The sequence below is a fragment of the Hemiscyllium ocellatum genome, chromosome 17 (genome assembly GCF_020745735.1).
Source record: "Hemiscyllium ocellatum isolate sHemOce1 chromosome 17, sHemOce1.pat.X.cur, whole genome shotgun sequence".
NCBI lineage: Eukaryota > Metazoa > Chordata > Chondrichthyes > Orectolobiformes > Hemiscylliidae > Hemiscyllium > Hemiscyllium ocellatum.
Genome location: NC_083417.1, coordinates 40977650 through 40996582, shown reverse-complemented (window position 1 = coordinate 40996582; position 18933 = coordinate 40977650). Strand labels below are relative to the sequence as shown.

The 18933-nt window shown below is 39.8% G+C and overlaps 1 protein-coding gene across 1 annotated transcript in view; it reads left to right on the top strand.

The window, feature by feature from the left end:
* abcc12 (ATP-binding cassette, sub-family C (CFTR/MRP), member 12) overlaps positions 1-18933 on the top strand; it is a 107994-nt gene that overhangs the window by 70093 nt on the left and 18968 nt on the right. The window contains exons 20-23 of the mRNA XM_060838341.1: positions 894-1094; positions 7465-7691; positions 13712-13849; positions 13971-14157. Coding sequence (XP_060694324.1) covers positions 894-1094; positions 7465-7691; positions 13712-13849; positions 13971-14157 — 753 coding nt within the window. The remainder of the gene's footprint in view (positions 1-893; positions 1095-7464; positions 7692-13711; positions 13850-13970; positions 14158-18933) is intronic.

The following is an 18933-nucleotide window of genomic DNA, read 5'->3' as shown; positions in this document are numbered from 1 at the left end:
TGCCTGGCTTGCTGTGCTCTTCTAGCCTCCTGCTTGTCTACAAAAGGTGCATCTTCAGCAACCAGTGTGTTTCTGAGACAAAATGAAAACTAATTTAAATTTTACAAAAATACTAACAAAATAAACAATGCTTCCCTGGGACAACATTAATGATACCAAATTCATTAATAGTGTAGGTAGAAGTTATGTTATCTTTCAGTGTCAAAGTCTGCTGTGTTGGGACTGGAGGAGTAAGAATCTGAGATTGAAATCAGCCCCAACCCTCTCTGGCTAAGAAAGAAAATTGTATTGGCAAGATGTCTCTTCCATCCATAATTTGTACCACTCCTTTTTTGATTTCAACTTGCTCTTGAGGAAGGATTGGTGAATCCTACGTCCCCCAAAGACCTACAAGTTCCAGCTCCTTTAATACCATTGCTAAGAATTTATTGTACTGATTCATACATAAGTTATACAATTCAGTATTGAAACTGTAATTCAGCTAAGAAAAACTATTTCCTCCGGTTGCTCCGGTTTTCTCCCATAATCCAAAGATGTACAGGTTAGGTGAATTGGCCATGCTTAACTGCCCCTAGTGTTAGGTGAAGGGGTAAGTGTAGAAGAATGGATCTGGGTGGGTTGCTCTTCGAAGGGTCGGTGTGGACTTGTTGGGCCGAAGGGCCTGTTTCCACACTGTAGGTAGTCCAATCTAATCTAAATAACATTGGATATGATGTGATGAGCAATAGAGCACCTCTGAAGGGAAATTCACAAACTATTAGCTTAAGACCTCCCAATCTGCCCTACTGTTTGTCTGATGATTCAGCTTAAAATGTGTAATTCCTAGGCTATTATGTGTTTTGTGTCTAAGGAACTAAGTTTTTGACAATCTTGTTTTGTATTTAATTACGTAGCCTGACTGTATTGCACAAAGGAACAATACCACGACAGTGGACTGTAGCAGCATCACCAATAATCCCCAGCTAGGATTCTACCAACTAATTTATGGGATGTCCATTGTTGTAATCATTGTTCTGAGTGTCATTAAGGGATTTATTTTCACAAAGTTTACTTTGAAAGCTTCATCTTCATTACATGACGATGTATTCTACAAGGTAAGATGCATGTTTGATACAGGAATTTATAGATTTCTCTTATAAAGGTGAAATTAACTTTGACTTTAAATTAATATATTGACATGTGCAGGGTGGACTTATCACTGTTCCTGCAAGGTGGGATTGATTGCAATGTGCATTTAATTGAGTGGTAGGTTCCTGGGTCAGGAATCTGCTACTTTCAAGCTTCCATCGTAATTATGTCTGCAGTGGGCAACCCCTGGACAGTCTTTCTATCTTACTAGCAATTGAGGCTCTTAAGGGGCGTCCTGTTGCTGCTTGTATTAAGCTAGTGATGGGCAGGGGTGCTCAGCAAGTTGGAAATGACACAGAAATCAACAATTTCTGGTTTATTTGTTTTTGGGGTCCCAATGGGAGGGTGAAGCTGGGGTTGACTCTCATTTAAAGGCATTCAGTCCATGAACAACGGAGCTGGTTTCAGGACAGGAGAAGCTGAAAGCCAACCCCCTGCCTTCACTGCCATCTCCCTCCCTGTAACTCCCTTCCTGCCATCACTCAACTGCTCTGAATCCATCCTGGCCCTATCATTGCCATGTCAAGTGCCTGAATGACACAAGATTCAATGTGGCCCTTCCCGACAAAAGTTGATGGGTATAACAGCTGACACTCCTGGCACCTCCACAAGATTCTGTTTCAGTTTATTCTCTCAGGAAATATAAAATAGTAATAATCTTGATGCTAAAAGTACAACTGTAATGATTAAATTATGTTTTAGGACATGTATCAGATATCCTTTTCACAGATGGATTTACTTTCCTGCACCTGTTTCTATGCAGTAATTCCCAGTTCCAAATTAGTTATAGAGTCATAGAGATGTACAGCATGGAAACAGATCCTTTGGTCCAACCTGTCCATGCTGACCAGATATCCCAACCCAATCTAGTCCCATCTGCCAGCACCTGGCCCATATCCCTCCAAACCCTTCTTATTCATATACCCATCCAGATGCCTTTTAAATGTTACAATTGTACCAGCCTCCACCACTTCCTCTGGCAGCTCATTCCATACCTGTACCACCCTCTGTGTGAAAAAGTTGCCCCTTAGGTCTCTTTTATATCTTTCCCCTCTCACCCTAAATCTATGCCCTCTAGTTCTGGACTCCCCCACCCCAGGGATAAGACCTTGTCTATTTACCCTATCCATGCCCCTCATGATTTTATAAGCTTCTATGAGGTCACCCCTCAGCCTCCAACGATCCACGGTAAACACCCCTAGCCTACTCAACCTCTCCCTATAGCTCAAATCCTTCAAACCTCACAACATCCTAGTAAATCTTTTCTGAACCCTTTCAAGTTTCACAACATCCTTCCAATAGGAAGGAGACCAGAACTGCACGCAAAAGTGGCCTAACCAATGTCCTACACAGCTGCAACATATCATCCCAACTCCTGTGCTCAGTACTCTGACCAATAAAGGAAAGCATGCCAAATGCCTTCTTCACTATCCTATCTATCTGCGACTCAAAGAGCTATGAACCTGCACTGCAAGGTCTCTTTGTTCAGCAATACTCCCTAGGACCTTACCATTAAGTGTATAAGTCCTGCTAAGACTTACTTTCCCAAAATGCAGCACCTTGCATTTATCTGAATTAAACTCTATCTGCACACCTCAGTCCATTGGCCCAACTGACCAAGATCCCATTGCAATCCGAGGTAATCTTCGCTGTCCACTACACCTCCAATTTTGGTATCAGCTGCAAACTTACTAATTGTACCTCTTATGCTCCCATCCAAATCATTTATATAAATGATGAAAAGTAGTGGACCCTTCACTGATCCATGTGTCATACCACTGGTCACAGGCCTCCAGTCTGAAAAACAACTCTCCACTACCACACTCTGTCTTCTACCTTTGAGCCAGTTCTATATCCAAATGGCTAGTTCTCTCTGTATTCAATGAGGTCTAACCTTGCTAACCAGTCTCCCATGTGAAACCTTGTCTAATGCCTTACTGAAGTTCATGTATATCACGTCTACCGCTTTGCCCTCATCAATCCTCTTTGTTACTTCTTCAAAAAACTCAATCAAGTTTGTGAGACATGATTTCTCATTTACAAAGTCATGTTGACTATCCCTAATCAGTCCTTGCCTTTCCAAATACACGTCCCTCAGGATTCCCTCCAACAACTTGCCCACCACTGACATCAGGCTCACCGGTCTATGTTCCGTGGCTTGTCCTTACCAACTTTCTTAAATACTGGCACCACATTAGCCAACCTCCAGTCTTCGGGATCTCACCTGTGAATATCGATGATACAAATATCTCAGCAAGAGGCCCAGCAATCATTTCCCTAGCTTACCACAGAGTTGTAGGGTATACTTGATCAGGTCCTGGGGATTTATCCACTTTTATGCATTTCAAGATATCCAGCAGTTCCTCCTCTGTAATATGGACATTTTTCAAGATGTCACCTCTATCAGAATACCACACTTCACTTGAAAGTTGCACTTCTGTTCTTCTGTTCCTGTATGAAGAGTAAAGCCAACTGTAGAAACGTTGCAAAATAGGCTTGGAATTGTTTCAGAGTTCCTCACTGCTCACCTGAATATACTACTTAAATGGGATTTCCATTGATTTTCTGCCAAAGTTGCTGCATCTGAAAATATACCCCTGAGCAAATTCCTTATGTTATTGTCTTTAATATATCAGTATTTTAATTATGGGCATGTTCTGTCTTAACAAAACTGCTCTTTTTTCCTTAACAGAACAATTTCTGATACCTGATTGCATAAACTCCCATGCCTACTAAGTCTGGCAGATTAATTATTTGTCAGTTACTGCTTAGTTGTTTGCCAACACTTAGTTGTTTGTCATTTACCAAGACCTTGCACAATCATGGATTCTTGAATGTAGCAGGCAGTTTCTTAACAAAGGTATAGTTGTATTGAAATGGATAGATAATTGTGGAAGTGTACAATTCCAATAATCTGTTTGTAGTGTACAAGATCTTTTTGCTCACATGCATGACTGATGGTCTGAATGCAAAAGTCCTCATTGGAACCTTGGAAGTCAGGTTTGATTTGTGACTCTATAACTAGATACTACTTACCATTGTTATAGGAGGATGCCTTTTACAAGTACTGTAGTTCAGTGCAGTTCATGTCAAACCAAGGCAACACAGAGACAAGCAAAAGGATTCAATCAATGGTCACATTGATGTAAAATGTTACATCATGAATTTTGTTCTAGTGTACAATTACAATATGATGAACAGCTATAAGACTTGTATATTATTGTTTTGATATAGGGCAACATTTTTGCAGTCTTTGTAATTTGGTGTTACTCCTAACTTGATTATTACAATTGTTATAAAATCATACTTCACATAAAAAATATTTTATTTAATCATTGGACTGAAAACTTCTTTGTTTTAAAGGCTGAAATAATCTTGCCATAACTTGATGCAGCAGCTTTTAAGATGTTGTACATTTACATGACTTTACCTCAGAAATTCCAAAGCCATTAAACTGCAGTCAGCCTGTCTGGATAGCCCCATCAGAGTCAATCACATTGCAAGAGTCTGAAGAGCTATCTTCTGATACGTAAAGCATCCAGACATCACTTGTGTACTCAACTAGATGAGGAAGAAACATTAGGTGTAATCATCTCAGACAACAAACTCTAACTGAGAAAATAATTAATTCAGTCTTAATCTAATGATGCAAAGCATTGACCCGGAATTCACTAGAGATGACACATTTAGATCATTGCACAGAGGTGATTATGAGACAAACCAACTAACCTTCTTCTGTATTTAAGAAATTACTGGCCTCCAGACGATAGAACATGAGTTTTAAAAAATGGTTCTAAAGGAGCAGGGCCTCAGAGTGAGCCATTCTCATTCACTCTCTGTCTATCCAGCTTGAAAGGCTGAGACCTGTCTGCTGTTTAACCATCCACATGCCACAGGTAGAGCTTTAAGAATCAACGCAGAAACTACTAATGCCATAATACTGACATAAATCATCCATCAACATCCTTGAATTATCTCAATGCTGAATCCAGAGGGGCCACAAACCCAGCTTGAAATCATTCATTATCAACCTACAAAATCTCTATACTTTCAACTCTTAATGGACTCTAAAAATTCTGCTTAGTCTCTTTTCCAAATGTACGGTGGAGGTGCCAGTGTTGAAGTGGGGTGGACAATGTTAAGAAATCACACAACATCAGGTTATCGTACAATAGATTTATTTGGAAGCTCCTTCACAGCTACCTGATGAAGGAACAGCGCTCCAAAAGCTAGTGCTTCCAAATAAACCTGTTGGACCATAACCTGGTGTTGCGTGATTTTTAACTCATACTTGTAAGTTATTTGTGCATACACAGTAAACTTGGAGTGCCTATGTGTATAGAAGTCAGGGCATTTAAAATATTTTGTTTAGAATGGGCTAAATATGGCAAGTATCATTCTAATTCCTTTTTAAATCTAAAGAAATCCTATCTGTGTGAAGGTACAGATGCCAATTGTTGAATACTGAATGATTTGGCAAATATAACCTTTTTAAACAAAAACACTTGTTGCAGTCAAATGAAGAGTGGCAAAAGAGTGGAGCCATTCTTCCTGTCCACATCTGTTTGTAACGCTGTCCTGGCTGACCTCCCATCATCTATAATAGGCTCATTCCCGATGAAGGGCTCCGGCCCAAAATGTTGATTTTCCTGCTCATCTGATGCTGCCTGACCTGCTGTGTTTTTCCAGGAACACACTCTCAACTCTGATTCCAGCATCTGCAGACCTCACTGTCTCCATGTGGGGGGAGAGTCAATTGCTGCGGAGAAGCCCACTCAAACACTTCGGCTTTTTGTTTGAAAACCATCAAAGAAACCTGAGATTTCTATTCACCTGTCCTTTTCCACAGTTAGCTCTCTTCATTATAATATTTCTTCCTGTCATATGCCGAGATTCTCACTTCTTCCAAAAAATATTAAGTACATGCCATCCAAGGTATGCTAAATGTTAACAGTGGCAGGATGTAATGGGGAAAAGCGACTTGTCAGCAATTTCTTTGCTAAAAATTGGTTACAGAGCCAGCTCAGTCACTCCTTATCTTCAACTGAACAAAACAAATGAAGCTATAAATTTATTCAAAGAGGCAACTTCATTTCTCTTCCTTCTGCAGGAAAAGTTCAAGTTTCATTCTATTTATAGCACAGCAGAAACACCGCAAATTTGTAGGTCTGCCTTGTCACTTGGGTTTTTGGATAGATGTGCTGAGGCTGGTGCTCAGATGTTAAAAGCCTCTGTTCTCAATAAACAAATCTACTATATGTTAGGTCTCTACAGTGACAGACAGAAAGAAGAGAAAATCAATGCTCTGGTGCTTTTAGCCTGAGATATATCAGTGTGACAGCATTTTAAGACCTTGCTTTGTTCATCTGTTCTGAACAAGGTGGCAGAGTTAGAAAATACTACATGCCACTGTCTCTGAAAGAATTTCCAAAAGAAATACATTCTTCAGTAAATTCAATTTCTTCATTTTACTGGTGCAATGTCTAGCACAACTTGAAAACTAATAGATGTTAAATGCAATCATCTGTTTTCAGCATTATCCATTATACCCAAAATAAGTAAATGAACGTACATACATATCCATTCTCTTGGAGATTATTACTTGAATAAATCCACAAATTGTATTTTGTGATTTATCAGTTATTTGTATATTTTTTCCCAAGCGTTTCCACTAGTAATTAGTAAAATCTGTGTTTTTGGTTATAATATCATAATATTTGACAGATTATGTAACTTGTGATACTGCTGTGCTAGTTAGGGAGATCATTCACCCTGCCACAGGATAGTCTTATTTTAGTGTATTAGCAGCACTTGGGACATGGGTGCTCCCTGCCTCCCACTTTAGCAGTTGTTCCATTTTGTCAAGTTACAAATCCCCTAAAAGATCTTAGATACATGTGGTCTCCAGGAGAGATAAGACATGAGATGCTGGGGAGACAGGGATGAGAGAGTTAATGGTGAGGCTGAATTGCACAGGGGGACTAAGAGTGGAGAAGGGAGCTATCATGTGGGGCAGACCTTGGTGAGGTTGCCCAATATGGAAAGTTGCCAGCCATACAGATGCACCCATCAACCTGAGACCTGTATAAAGATGCCTGACAGACATTCCCCACTCCAAAATTGAGGCGGGGGGGGTGGGGAATAAAATGTGCTTCCAATTGGTTTCCCCGAGGATATAGAGCTAATTTTTTGAACAGAAGTGGGACTTACAACGCAGACAATAATCTTGCAAGAATTATTGAAAAGTAGCTGTATAAGTTTCACTTTATATTCACGTTGGTAATAGCCACTTAGTTTGGGAATTGTATTTCATTTATTTTCTTTTTTAAAAACAAGATTTTGCATAGTCCAATGAAATTCTTTGACACCACCCCACTTGGAAGGATCATTAACCGTTTTTCCAAGGACATGGATGAAATTGATGTGAGGCTACCGTTTCAAGCCGAGAATTTTCTACAACAGGTGTTGGTCGTGCTGTTCACGATAGCAACCTTGGCAGCAGTGTTTCCATACCTTCTCATCGCAGTTGTTATCATGGCTATAGTTTTTGTTATCATTTTCAAGTAAGTTCTATGTTTGCTAAATATTTTTAATGCATTCAATAATGGAGCATTAAAAGCATTGGGCTATTGATTTGCAACCTTGGCATAAATTCAATTCCTTAAGATTTGGAGTTTTTACTAACATATTGAAGATTGAATTCAGTTCCATGTTAGAACTCCCAATATACCATCACTGTGGGAAGCTGTATACTAAGATCACAAAATCATAAAGTATACCCCATTGAGAACAACTTTTTCAAAAAGTTGTAGGGAGTAAATTTGAAATTCATGATATCTTTGGGGAGATGTAAGTATCGCAAGATATGATTAAATACTGCAGAGATGAAAATAAAAGGTGCAAATTGTGGGATTGCACATATGAGAGGAAAGAGGAATATTTTAAGTTCAAACTTGGAAAATCTACTCTGCTAAGTACCTGAAATTTAAAATATTGACTCATCTTTTCTCTTTTCAGAAATAAGTAGTCTTGCTTGTTGCATATTTCTGGGTTTTTATATCACTATTGTATCACCTTTTATATTATTATCTGCTGAATATATTTGAGTAGCTCCATTTAATTCTTAATTTTTTGGTCTCACAGAAGTTCTGGAGAAACAGTATTTAATTGCACACATTTTTTATCAGAGAAAACTGCATATGATGTTTTTTTCTTCTATAAGTTCATTATGAAGATTATGCAAAAAGGTATTACCATTGGCTTGGTAGTAATATGTTCATAACTGAGTCGTAAGAACTCCAAAGGCTTGAGTATGTGATCGAGGTTGGTATTATAATGTAATATTCAGGGGGTACTGCATTGTCAACAGTGCGTTCTTTCAGAGGAAGCATTTAAACTAAGTATCTTGTGCCCATTGAGGAGGACACAGATAATTCCATAACATGCTTCATGCAAACCACATTGGAGTCCACATGGTGTCTTGGTCAGCAGTACTAAAACCAAATCATCCAGTTGTTATATCATCAATCTGATCTGAGCTAATAGAAACATACAGCAGTCTGACTTGTCTAGATTCTGAATGTTGGGGCTTGGATAGACAGATGCCAAAAGGAAACTCTTCAGTGAACTCATTGCTGCTCAGTTCTCTCACACAATTCCTTGACAAGCTGAATGATTATCCAGTTAAAAGGGAATGGAAGTAGTTGTACAAATATATCTAAAGGCAATACTACATCAATCCCACTAAATTGCATCAACACAAGCCTTTAGGAGGTGCTATCCAGTACAATAGACAAGGCAGTAAATGAAGCACTGTCTCCTTATTCAGACATGTAATCCTGGAAACGCAAAATTTTACAAAACTTTTACAAATATATTAAGGACAAAAGGGTAACTAGGGACAGAATAGGGCCCCTCAAAGATCAGCAAGGTGGGCTTTGTGTGGAGGCACAGAAAATGGGGGAGATACTAAATGAATATTTTGCATCAGTATTTACTGTGGAAAAGGACATGGAAGATATAGACTGTAGGAAAATAGATGGTGACATATTGCAAACTGTCCAGATTACAGAGGAGGAAGTGCTGGATGCCTTGAAACTGTTAAAGGTGGATAAATCCCCAGGACCAAATCAGGTGTACCCGAAAACGCTGTGGGAAGCTAGAGAAGTGATTGCTGGGCCTCTTGCTGAGATATTTATATCATCGATAGTCACAGGTGAGGTACTGGAAGACTGGAGGTTGGCAAACGTGGTGCCACTGTTTAAGAAGGGTGGTAAAGACAAGCCAGAGAACTACAGACCGGTGAGCCTGACCTCGGTGGTGGGCAAGTTGCTGGAGGCAATCCTGAGGGACAGGATGTACCTGTATTTGGAAAGGCAAGGACTGATTCGGGATAGTCAACATGGCTTTGTGCATGGGAAATCCTGTCTCACAAACTTGATTGAGGTTTTTGAAGAAGTAACGAAGATTGATGAGGGCAGAGCAGTAGATGTGATCTATATGGACTTCAGTAAGGCATTCGACAAGGTTCCCCATGGGAGACTGATTAGCAAGGTTAGATCTCATGGAATACAGGGAGAACTAGCCTTTTGGATACAGAACTAGCTCAAAGGTAGAAGACAGAGGTTAGTGGTGGAGGTTTGTTTTTCAGACTGGAGGCCTGTGACCAGTGGAATGCCACAAGGAACAGTGCTGGGCCCTCTACTTTTGTCATTTACATAAATGATTTGGATCTGAGCATAAGAGGTACAGTTAGTAAGTTTGCAGGTGACACCAAAATTGGAGGCGTAGTGGACAGCGGAGAGTGCTACCTCAGATTACAACAGGATCCGGACCAGATGGGCCAATGGGCTGAGAAGTGGCAGATGGAGTTTAATTCAGATAAGTGCGAGGTGCTGCATTTTGGGAAAGCAAATCTTAGCAGGACTTATACACTTAATGGTAAGATCCTAGGGAGTGTTGCTGAACAAAGAGACCTTGGAGTGCAGGTTCATAGTTCCTTGGAAGTGGAGTCAGGATAGTGAAGAAGGTGTTTGGTATGCTTTCCTTTATTGGTCAGAGTATTGAGTACAGGAGTGGGGAGGTCATGTTGCGGCTGTACAGGACATTGGTTAGGCCACTGTTGGAATATTGCGTGCAATTCTGGTCTCCTTCCTATCAGAAAGTTGTTGTGAAACTTGAAAGGGTTTAGAAAAGATTTAAGAGAATGTTGCCAGGGTTGGAGGATCTGAGCTACAGGGAGAGGCTGAACAGGCTGGGGTTGTTTTCCCTGAGGCATCGGAGGCTGAGGGGTGAACTTTCAGGGGTTTACAAAATTATGAGGGGCATGGATAGGATAAATAGACAAAGTCTTTTCCCTGGGGAGGGGGAGTCCAGAACTAGAGGCATAGGTTTAGGGTGAGAGGGGAAAGATATAACAGAGACCTAAGGGGCAACCTTTTCACACAGAGGGTGGGACGTGTATGGAATGAGCTGCCAGAGGATGTGGTGGAGGCTGGTACAATTGCAACATTTAAGAGGCATTTGGATGGGTATATGAATAGGAAGGGTTTGGAGAGATATGGACCGGATGCTGGCAGGTGGGAGTAGATTGGGTTGGGATATCTGGTCAGCATGGACGGGTAGGACTGAAGGGTCTGTTTCCATGCTGTACATCTCAATGACTCTATGACTCTAAATATAAAAAGCATGTGAAAAGTACGATTAAGAAAATAACCCTCAATACACATAACGTCTATGGTGAGTGATAGTTATTTGTTTAAATGATAGACCAATTAGTTCCAAGCCACATTTAAAATAAGCTCTCAATAACCTTGACACATTTCCATCTTAGGGACACTACTGGGTATTCTGTATGAATTTAAATAAAGTTTGACAATTCAAATGACAGCAATGCAAAAAATGATTCGATGATATTCTGCACGTAATATGGCCCAAAGTATACCTCTCAGCAAATCATATGAAACAGGTCAAATGTGTGTTAGTCATTCATCAAATATCTACTCACCTAATCAGTGCCAACACTTAACTCCACTCGCCCCACTGCATTCCCTATAGGATTTCAAGGAAGTATCTACTGTATTTTAGAGATAAGTCTTTTAATTAAATCTAAAATTGGAACAATTTAATCTAAGAGGAAGAGTTTCAGGTTGAGAAGCCTTTTGGTATAAAGGCTCTAATTACTATCTAAATTAAAGGAAAAAGGTAAGGTACAGCCGAATCAACAATGTTAGGATTATTGGTGATTTAGCTGTTAATAGAACAGTACTTCATCACTATGTACTTGGCCCCTCAACTTAACATTTCTGTAATTCTAAAAAATCCACAGCCCTCACCTTAACTTTTAACACTAGGACTTAGAGACATGAAAACATTGAAATTCCTTTGTGGGATATTTATAGTCTACTGACTAATGTATTTACATCAAATTTCTTCAAATGCTGTTTGTGTCATTTAATTCATTTAAAACAAATCAATTTGCTAAACTCAGCAGTGCTGGTATCCAAGAAGCTGCAACATGAGGCTATTTTGTAATGGTATTAACTTTTAAACTCTAATTGGTCAGGTGGGACTTCACATTTTTGAGTGTGTTTTTAAGGTGTTCACAAAAGAAAATAACATGTCACTGGATAATATGATCAGATGCAAAGGTGATAGTTTACAACAAACAGTTGAGTGTGGAATTCTTTAATTATCTCCCAAATTGTAGGTCTTTGTAAAAAGTGTTTTTCATTTTTTTTGAAAGTACACACATAAGACGCGAAAGGTATGAAAACTGAAAATATGATTTTTGACTTAATTTCAAAGTAAGCTGAAGATGAAATCATAGAAACTGACAACACAGAAGCTATTTTAGAATGCTGGGTCTTTGAAAGAGCAGTTGCCGTGTAATTCCACATCCCTGTTTTTTGTTCATTATCCTGCACATGACTCAACTTGACTATCAAAATCACTATTAAGATGATTTATGGAATCACTGACACTATTTTTTCAGGTATATTATTTCAGATACCAACTATTCGGTGATAACATTACTCCTTTCTACCTTTAACCAATATATTTTAATCTGTGATTTCTAGTTATTGATCTACTCGGGAGGGAATATTTTCTTTACCAACTTTATCTAAACTTCTCAACATTTTGAAACCTTTATTATGCTATCTTTCAGCATTATTTATCCAATGACAACCATCCCAACTTTTTAAACTTTAATGGGAACTGTAATAACATCCTAGTAAATCTCCTTTGCTACTTTTTTAAAAAGCATTTATGACTTTGCTGAAGCCACAATACTCCAACAGAGGCCTTATCTGCAAATTTGTAAAGATGCAGCATGGTCTCTTTGCTTTCACATTCCACTGATACATTTGTAACTCCAGTAACCCACATGGCTTTTATAGCAACTTTATCAACTTGCCTTGTAACATATAAATTTTGTACACGTGGCTACCAAAGTCTCTCTACTTTTCCAACCTTTTAGAATTGTGACACTTACAGTATAGTCTCTTTTCATTGAAGTGCGACCAAAGTGCATCACTTGGTATTTCCCTGCACTGAGCTTTGTTTCCCATTCTGCCATCCATTTCATCATCTTTTGTCCATGAGCTATCATCATCACTCGTACTTTTGAAGTTTTTAAAATCTAATTGCAAAATGTTAGATGGGAGAATTTAGTAAACAACTTGTTCAAGTTGTGCCAGGCTTGAGCTCGCTCCACAGTTCTGAGAAATCCTGAGAATGAACATGCCGAATCAAATAAATGATAGTTACATTCAGAAATTTAGGATGGGTATCAGAGTCTGTGTCATTGTATGCCAGGAGAAAGTGAGGTCTGCAGATGCTGGAGATCAGAGCTGAAAATGTGTTGCTGGAAAAGCGCAGCAGGTCAGGCAGCATCCAAGGAGCAGGAGAATAGACGTTTTGGGCATAAGCCTTCCTGAAGAAGGGTTTATGCCCGAAACGTCGAATCTCCTATTCCTTGGATGCTGCCTGACTTGCTGCACTTTTCCAGCAACACATTTTCAGCTCATTGTATGCCAGTCAAACTATGAACAAATTGAACAACTTTATGTTAATTTGGGGTTGCACAGTTTTAAGTTCTATGTGCAGCCTATTGAAGAAAATATAATGATTGAAGAGGTAAGATTACTTCAGTACCTGCATACATGACAATGCATATTGATTAAAGGTATCAAGGCAAAGTGTTTTTAATCTTTAGTTATGTTATTGGCTGATTCACTACACTTGGTTCTGAGGAGAGAAGAATATTCTTAATCCTGATTGCCTGTGGATGAGTATATGGTATGATATTAGATGCATTCATTCACAGGAGAGTCAATGTCCATCAGGGTAAGCTCTTCACATTTTTAAACATCTATTATTGTAATCTTTGAAGCCATACTTTGAAGTTTTCATCACTAGAATTGTTCCTACCAATTTTTAGCATCTGTTTCCATTGACAGAAGCCTCAGAACAGATCAATCAATCCTTTTGGCCCTGAGTGTGGGAATTAATGAAGGAAGGGAAAATTATTTAAAGTCAGGTAGAGAATCCAAAAAAAACCCTAAATGCTTTTTCTATGCAGACTTTTTCAAAAAGGCATCAGAGAACTGAAGAGAATAGAAAATATTAGCAGATCCCCTTGGTTCTCTCATATTACCGCAAGTATTCAAGGAATAAGCACAATTCATGCCTACAATAAAACAGATGATTTTATTGAACGGTAAGTGAAGCTCTTTATATCTTTGGTATTATGCATATCACAATGATCAATTTTCTACAGTTATCATACTGTTTTCAATCTTAAACTGTTGTCAAAAATAGTGTTCTTTATTATTTTACAGATTTAAAGACTTAAGTGATATAAATTCTAGCCATTTTTTACTATTTAATTGTTCGATGCGATGGCTTGCTGTGAGAATTGATATACTCACAGCTCTCATGACTTTGACTGTGGCTCTCTTTGTTATCCTGAGTCCTGACTCAATTCCTGCATCAAATAAGGGACTTGCTTTGTCATATGCTATTCAGGTGAGGAAACTTTGATTTATTCTTCTAGTTTCCACCTTTTGATTATTCTAATTGATCTTCAGAAGTACCATAAAATTGCTTCTGAAATAACACACTCAATAGAATTCAGAAAAAAAATAAACTTCAATATATTTGAGATTTTCCTATTCAGTGAAAAGGATATTTCAGACACCAGAAAAGACTGGAATGAAAGGCACGATTTCAACAACATAACAAGAATTTAAAAGTTCCAGACTAAACTATGAATAATGTTCTGGGAGAAGTAATATGTATAGCATTTGAACTTTATTCATAAAGAGGGGATGAAAGGACGCAGCCTTTTCTTTAAAATATATTTTTATTTAAAAAAAGGAAGAATATCACAGCAAATACAAAGCCAAACAATTCAAACTAATATTAAAAATCAAACCTGCTAGTTACATAAATATCAACAAATAACTAAGCTAAAAAAGAAAAGTCTTAACAATAATAATAATTATAATAAGCTCAGCAAAACAAAGCAATTGCCCTCAATCATTGGGCACACAAGTTTATACATATTCATACGTTCGGAGTGCCTCCCCTCTGGATACCACATTCATTACATAGAATTGCTATGGCTATATAAAGGCTCTTATTAATATGGTAGACAAATCTGTACCTAGGTAGTCCAAACAGAGCCGCCATGACTTATAGAACTTCTCAGTTTTGTGGTGCACCATACTCGTAAGACAGTCCAAAGGGATGTGCTCCATAACTAGCTTACGCCAGCCCGCCAGCCCTGGGGGATTTTCTGACATCCACCCAAATAGGATGTTCTTCCTGCCACAAGAAGTGATGATACTGAAAACCTTTTTTTTTGTGTGCATCCAATGGAAGAAAATTAAAAAAGCCAAGAACAAGAGACATCGTGTCCATCTCCCCATCTGTCCCCAAGGCCTTCCCCATTTCGCCTCCCACAGCGCTCCAGTATGCCCACAGTCTGTGGCAGGACCGAGACAACGAGTAAGTGTGCTCATGCTCACTTTACATTTAGGACACATTGGAGATGCTCCCGCTTTAAATTTAGCGAGGCGATCTGGAGCCAGATGGATCCAGTGGAGAATCTTCAATTGCAAGGCATTGGGTCCTGTTGCAAATCGAGATCTTTCCTGCATTTTCCCAGATATCCTCCCATACCTTATAGAGCCATTCAGTCTTGTCCGAGGGACCCTCTCCCAATGGATGATAAACATTGCTAACAGATAATGTATCCTCAGCATTCAACACTCTCTTCTCCAGGTCAGATCTATAAGGATCAGTTAGAAGTGTGGTCTCTTCTTGCGTGAAGTTTCTAATTTGAAAGAAACAAAAGAGGTCTCTACTGTGCAATTCATATTTCCAAGCCAACTGGTCAAAGGACATCAGTATATCCCACTTGAATAAATCAACCAGGCAAGACACACCCATAGTTTAAATCCAGATTCCATCATCCCTGGCTGAAAGCCTGGCATACCAACTTTGGGTGTCAAAAATGATGTTATAGCAATATTGCCCTCACCCTGTCGTATTGCGCTCCACGCCTCGACGGTATTGATGACTATTGGACTGTGGCAATATTCCTTAACTGTTCTCAATTTGTCTAAGAACAGCAGGCTAATATGGAGGCATCTTGCCTGAGATGCTTCAGTGTCCAACCAAAGTGAGTGAGGTCCCCTCCAGCCCAATCATTAACGTAAGATAGCAACGAGCTTAATTGTTAGTTTTTGTTATCTGGCAGGCCCACTGCTCCCAGTCTGTAAGGTAACTGCAATTTAGTCAATTTAGTTAGGGGCCGCTTGCGATAAAAGAACTAAACCAGCTGCTCAGTCTTCTAAATATTTGCTCAGTAAAAAGCAGAGGACGCGTTTGCATAGGATTCAACAGGCAGGGCAGAATATTCATTTTAATGAGGGCTATCCGACCTAACCAAGAGATCGGAAGCGCCTCCCACCTCTGAAGTTCCTGCTTGAGTCTATCGAATAAATTGGCAAAATTGGCTTTAAATAGCTGATCAAAAATGGGAGTAAAAAATATGCCTAAGTAGAGAAAGCCCTCCTGCGACCATTTAAAAAGGAAGTGAGATCCGCCCTCAGGATCAGGCACTCTCAGGGATCACCCATGGGCATGGCCTTTGACTTTGCAAAATTGATCTTATAAACCGAGAAGCCACCAAATACACTGATGCATTGTATCAGGTGTGGCACTGACACTGTTGGGTTTGATAAGAAGACAAGAAAGTCATCCGCATACAATGCGATCTTATGTGATTTTGTCCCCATTTCTGGAGCGGCTATATTGGGATCCCTGCGTATTGCCTCCGCCAGTGCTTCAATCACCATTGTGAAAAGCAATAGTGACAAGGGACAGCCCTGTCAACTGGCCCAACAAATATTAAAATTGCTTGACCATACACCATTGGTGGGGACCGTGGCAAGAGGATCACTATACAAAACCTCCACCCACCTGATGAAGGTCCCTCCCAGGCCAAATCGCTTCAGAGTATGAAAAAGATATGGTCACCCAACCCTGTCAAATGCCTTTTCTGCATCTAAGGAGAGCACCAATCCCTGTACTTATTGTTGTTGACATACTTGGATCATGTTAAGTAATCTTCTGACATTATCCGTCGATCTGCAATCTTTTATGAATCCTGTCTGATCCTCCGTAATGTTGGAGAGCAGTACAGTTTCTAGCCTTAATGTCAGAGTCTTGGATAGGAAGTCAACATTCAGGAGTGAAATGGGTGTATCGGAAGCACAGTCTACTGGGGCCTTCCCTTTCGTAAGAATGGGAGAGATATTCGCCTCTCTTAGAGATGGTGGGAAGAGGCCACGACTATGTGAGTCATTAAACATACCAAGCATTGGCCTTGACAATATACTGATAAATTCTTTACAGAACTCACTGGGGAGCTTGTCAGGAGCCGGCGCCTTCCCATTCTGGAGCTGCCTCACAGCTTCCTGCACTTCTTGCTCTGACAATGGGGCATTGAGGGGAGACTCTTGTTCAGGGATCACCCTTGGAAGGTCCAAATTCTTAAAAAAAGACTCCATCATAACCCAACCTCTCTCACATTACCAATTTCAGATTGGTATAATTCAGAGTAAAATTTCTGGAATGCTGCATTCATTCTTTTAGAATCTTAGGTTAAATTTCCAGTGTCCTCACTGATCGAGGTGATGGCCTGGGGGAACACTCTTTTTCCCAGCAAGATAAGGTAGGTACTTGCCCGGCTTATCCCCATGCTCAAACAGCCTTTGACTTGCAAATGTAAGCTCCCCCTTGGCTGTCCGTGTGAGCATGGAGTTCAGCGTAAACCAAAGCGCCGTGATCCTCTGCAGTTTAACCAGCGAGGGCCTGTAAAAATATGCCTTTTCAGCTACTTTCAGAGGCGCCTTGAGTAAGTGTTGCTGCTCACCGTCTGTCGCTTCTTACTGGCTGAATAGGAAATAACCAACCCCCTAGCATAAGCTTTCGCTGTTTCCCAAAGGATGGATGGGCTACTAGCCGAGCCTGAATTAGTATCTAAAAAAGCCCTGAACTCAGTAGAAATGAATTCAATAAACTTGATATCCTTAAGGATGAAGGGGTCCAGTCACCGGTGCCTTGAGCCTACCACTGTATCCTTACTCTTAACCATTAAATACACTGGGGCGTGATCGGAAATACTGATATTGCCAATTGTACATGACACCACCAAACCCAGATGTCAGGGGTCAGAAAAAGATCATTCCTGGAATAGCATTTATGTGGGTTTGAAAATAACGTGAAGTCCCTGCCAGTAGGGTGAAGATACTTCCAAACATCTACCAACCCCAATTCAGTACACAAATCCCTTAATTGTTTAGATCGCAAAGAAGATATCAGCGGGCCTTTGGACAATCTGTCTACCGTAGGGTCTGTGAGACAACTGAAATCCCCTCCTATGATGATATGTTGAGATGCAAGGTTAATCAGTCTAGAAAGTGCACCTGTCAAGAATTTAAGTGGCTGGGCTAGGCAACAGTGAACATTTAAAATCCCGTATTCTTCCCAATGTATCAAAGCTTTAAGGATTACAAATCTCCCATGTGTGTCTTTAATGCACTCTAACAACTTATATCGGAGATTCTTTCTAACTAAAATGGCTGCCCCTCTACTCCTTGTGTTGAAAGATGAAAAATAAACCTGGTCATACCCATTCTGTTGCAGCTTCAAATGCTCTGCATCATTCAAGTGTGTTTCTTGTAATAAGGCAACATCCAGCCTTTCCCTTTTAAGGCTGGAAAGTACCTTCTTCCTCTTGACCGATGAATGACTCCAGGTGCTCCTATTAAACACATCCTGAGCCATATCCTTCTATCGCAGCATTTACACTCCAGAGACGAAGAACTCAAGCTACAAATCACTGAGCTGTCATGCAAAAGAATCCACAAAATCCAAAAACTACACAGACTAAAATAACTGCAGCCAACAAATCTGCAAAACGTACAAAAACGTGCAAAAAAGAGAAAAATTTAAAAAAACACCAAAGGCACTGATTAGAGGAATTTATCCCCCCATTCAATGGGGGTGCATACACACCCTACAACCCTACTAACCATCCCAACCACCATCTCAACTCCTACCAGCTAGGGTCGCACCACACACACCGACCACCCGGTAGAGAAAAAAACATCCAAAAGCAAGGTTAGTGCAATGAACAAGTAAATTAAAAATGAAGATGTCACCCATCCCTTAACATACTTAGAGATTAAAGATAAATATTCTATCCATCCCGGACATCATTTCATGCAA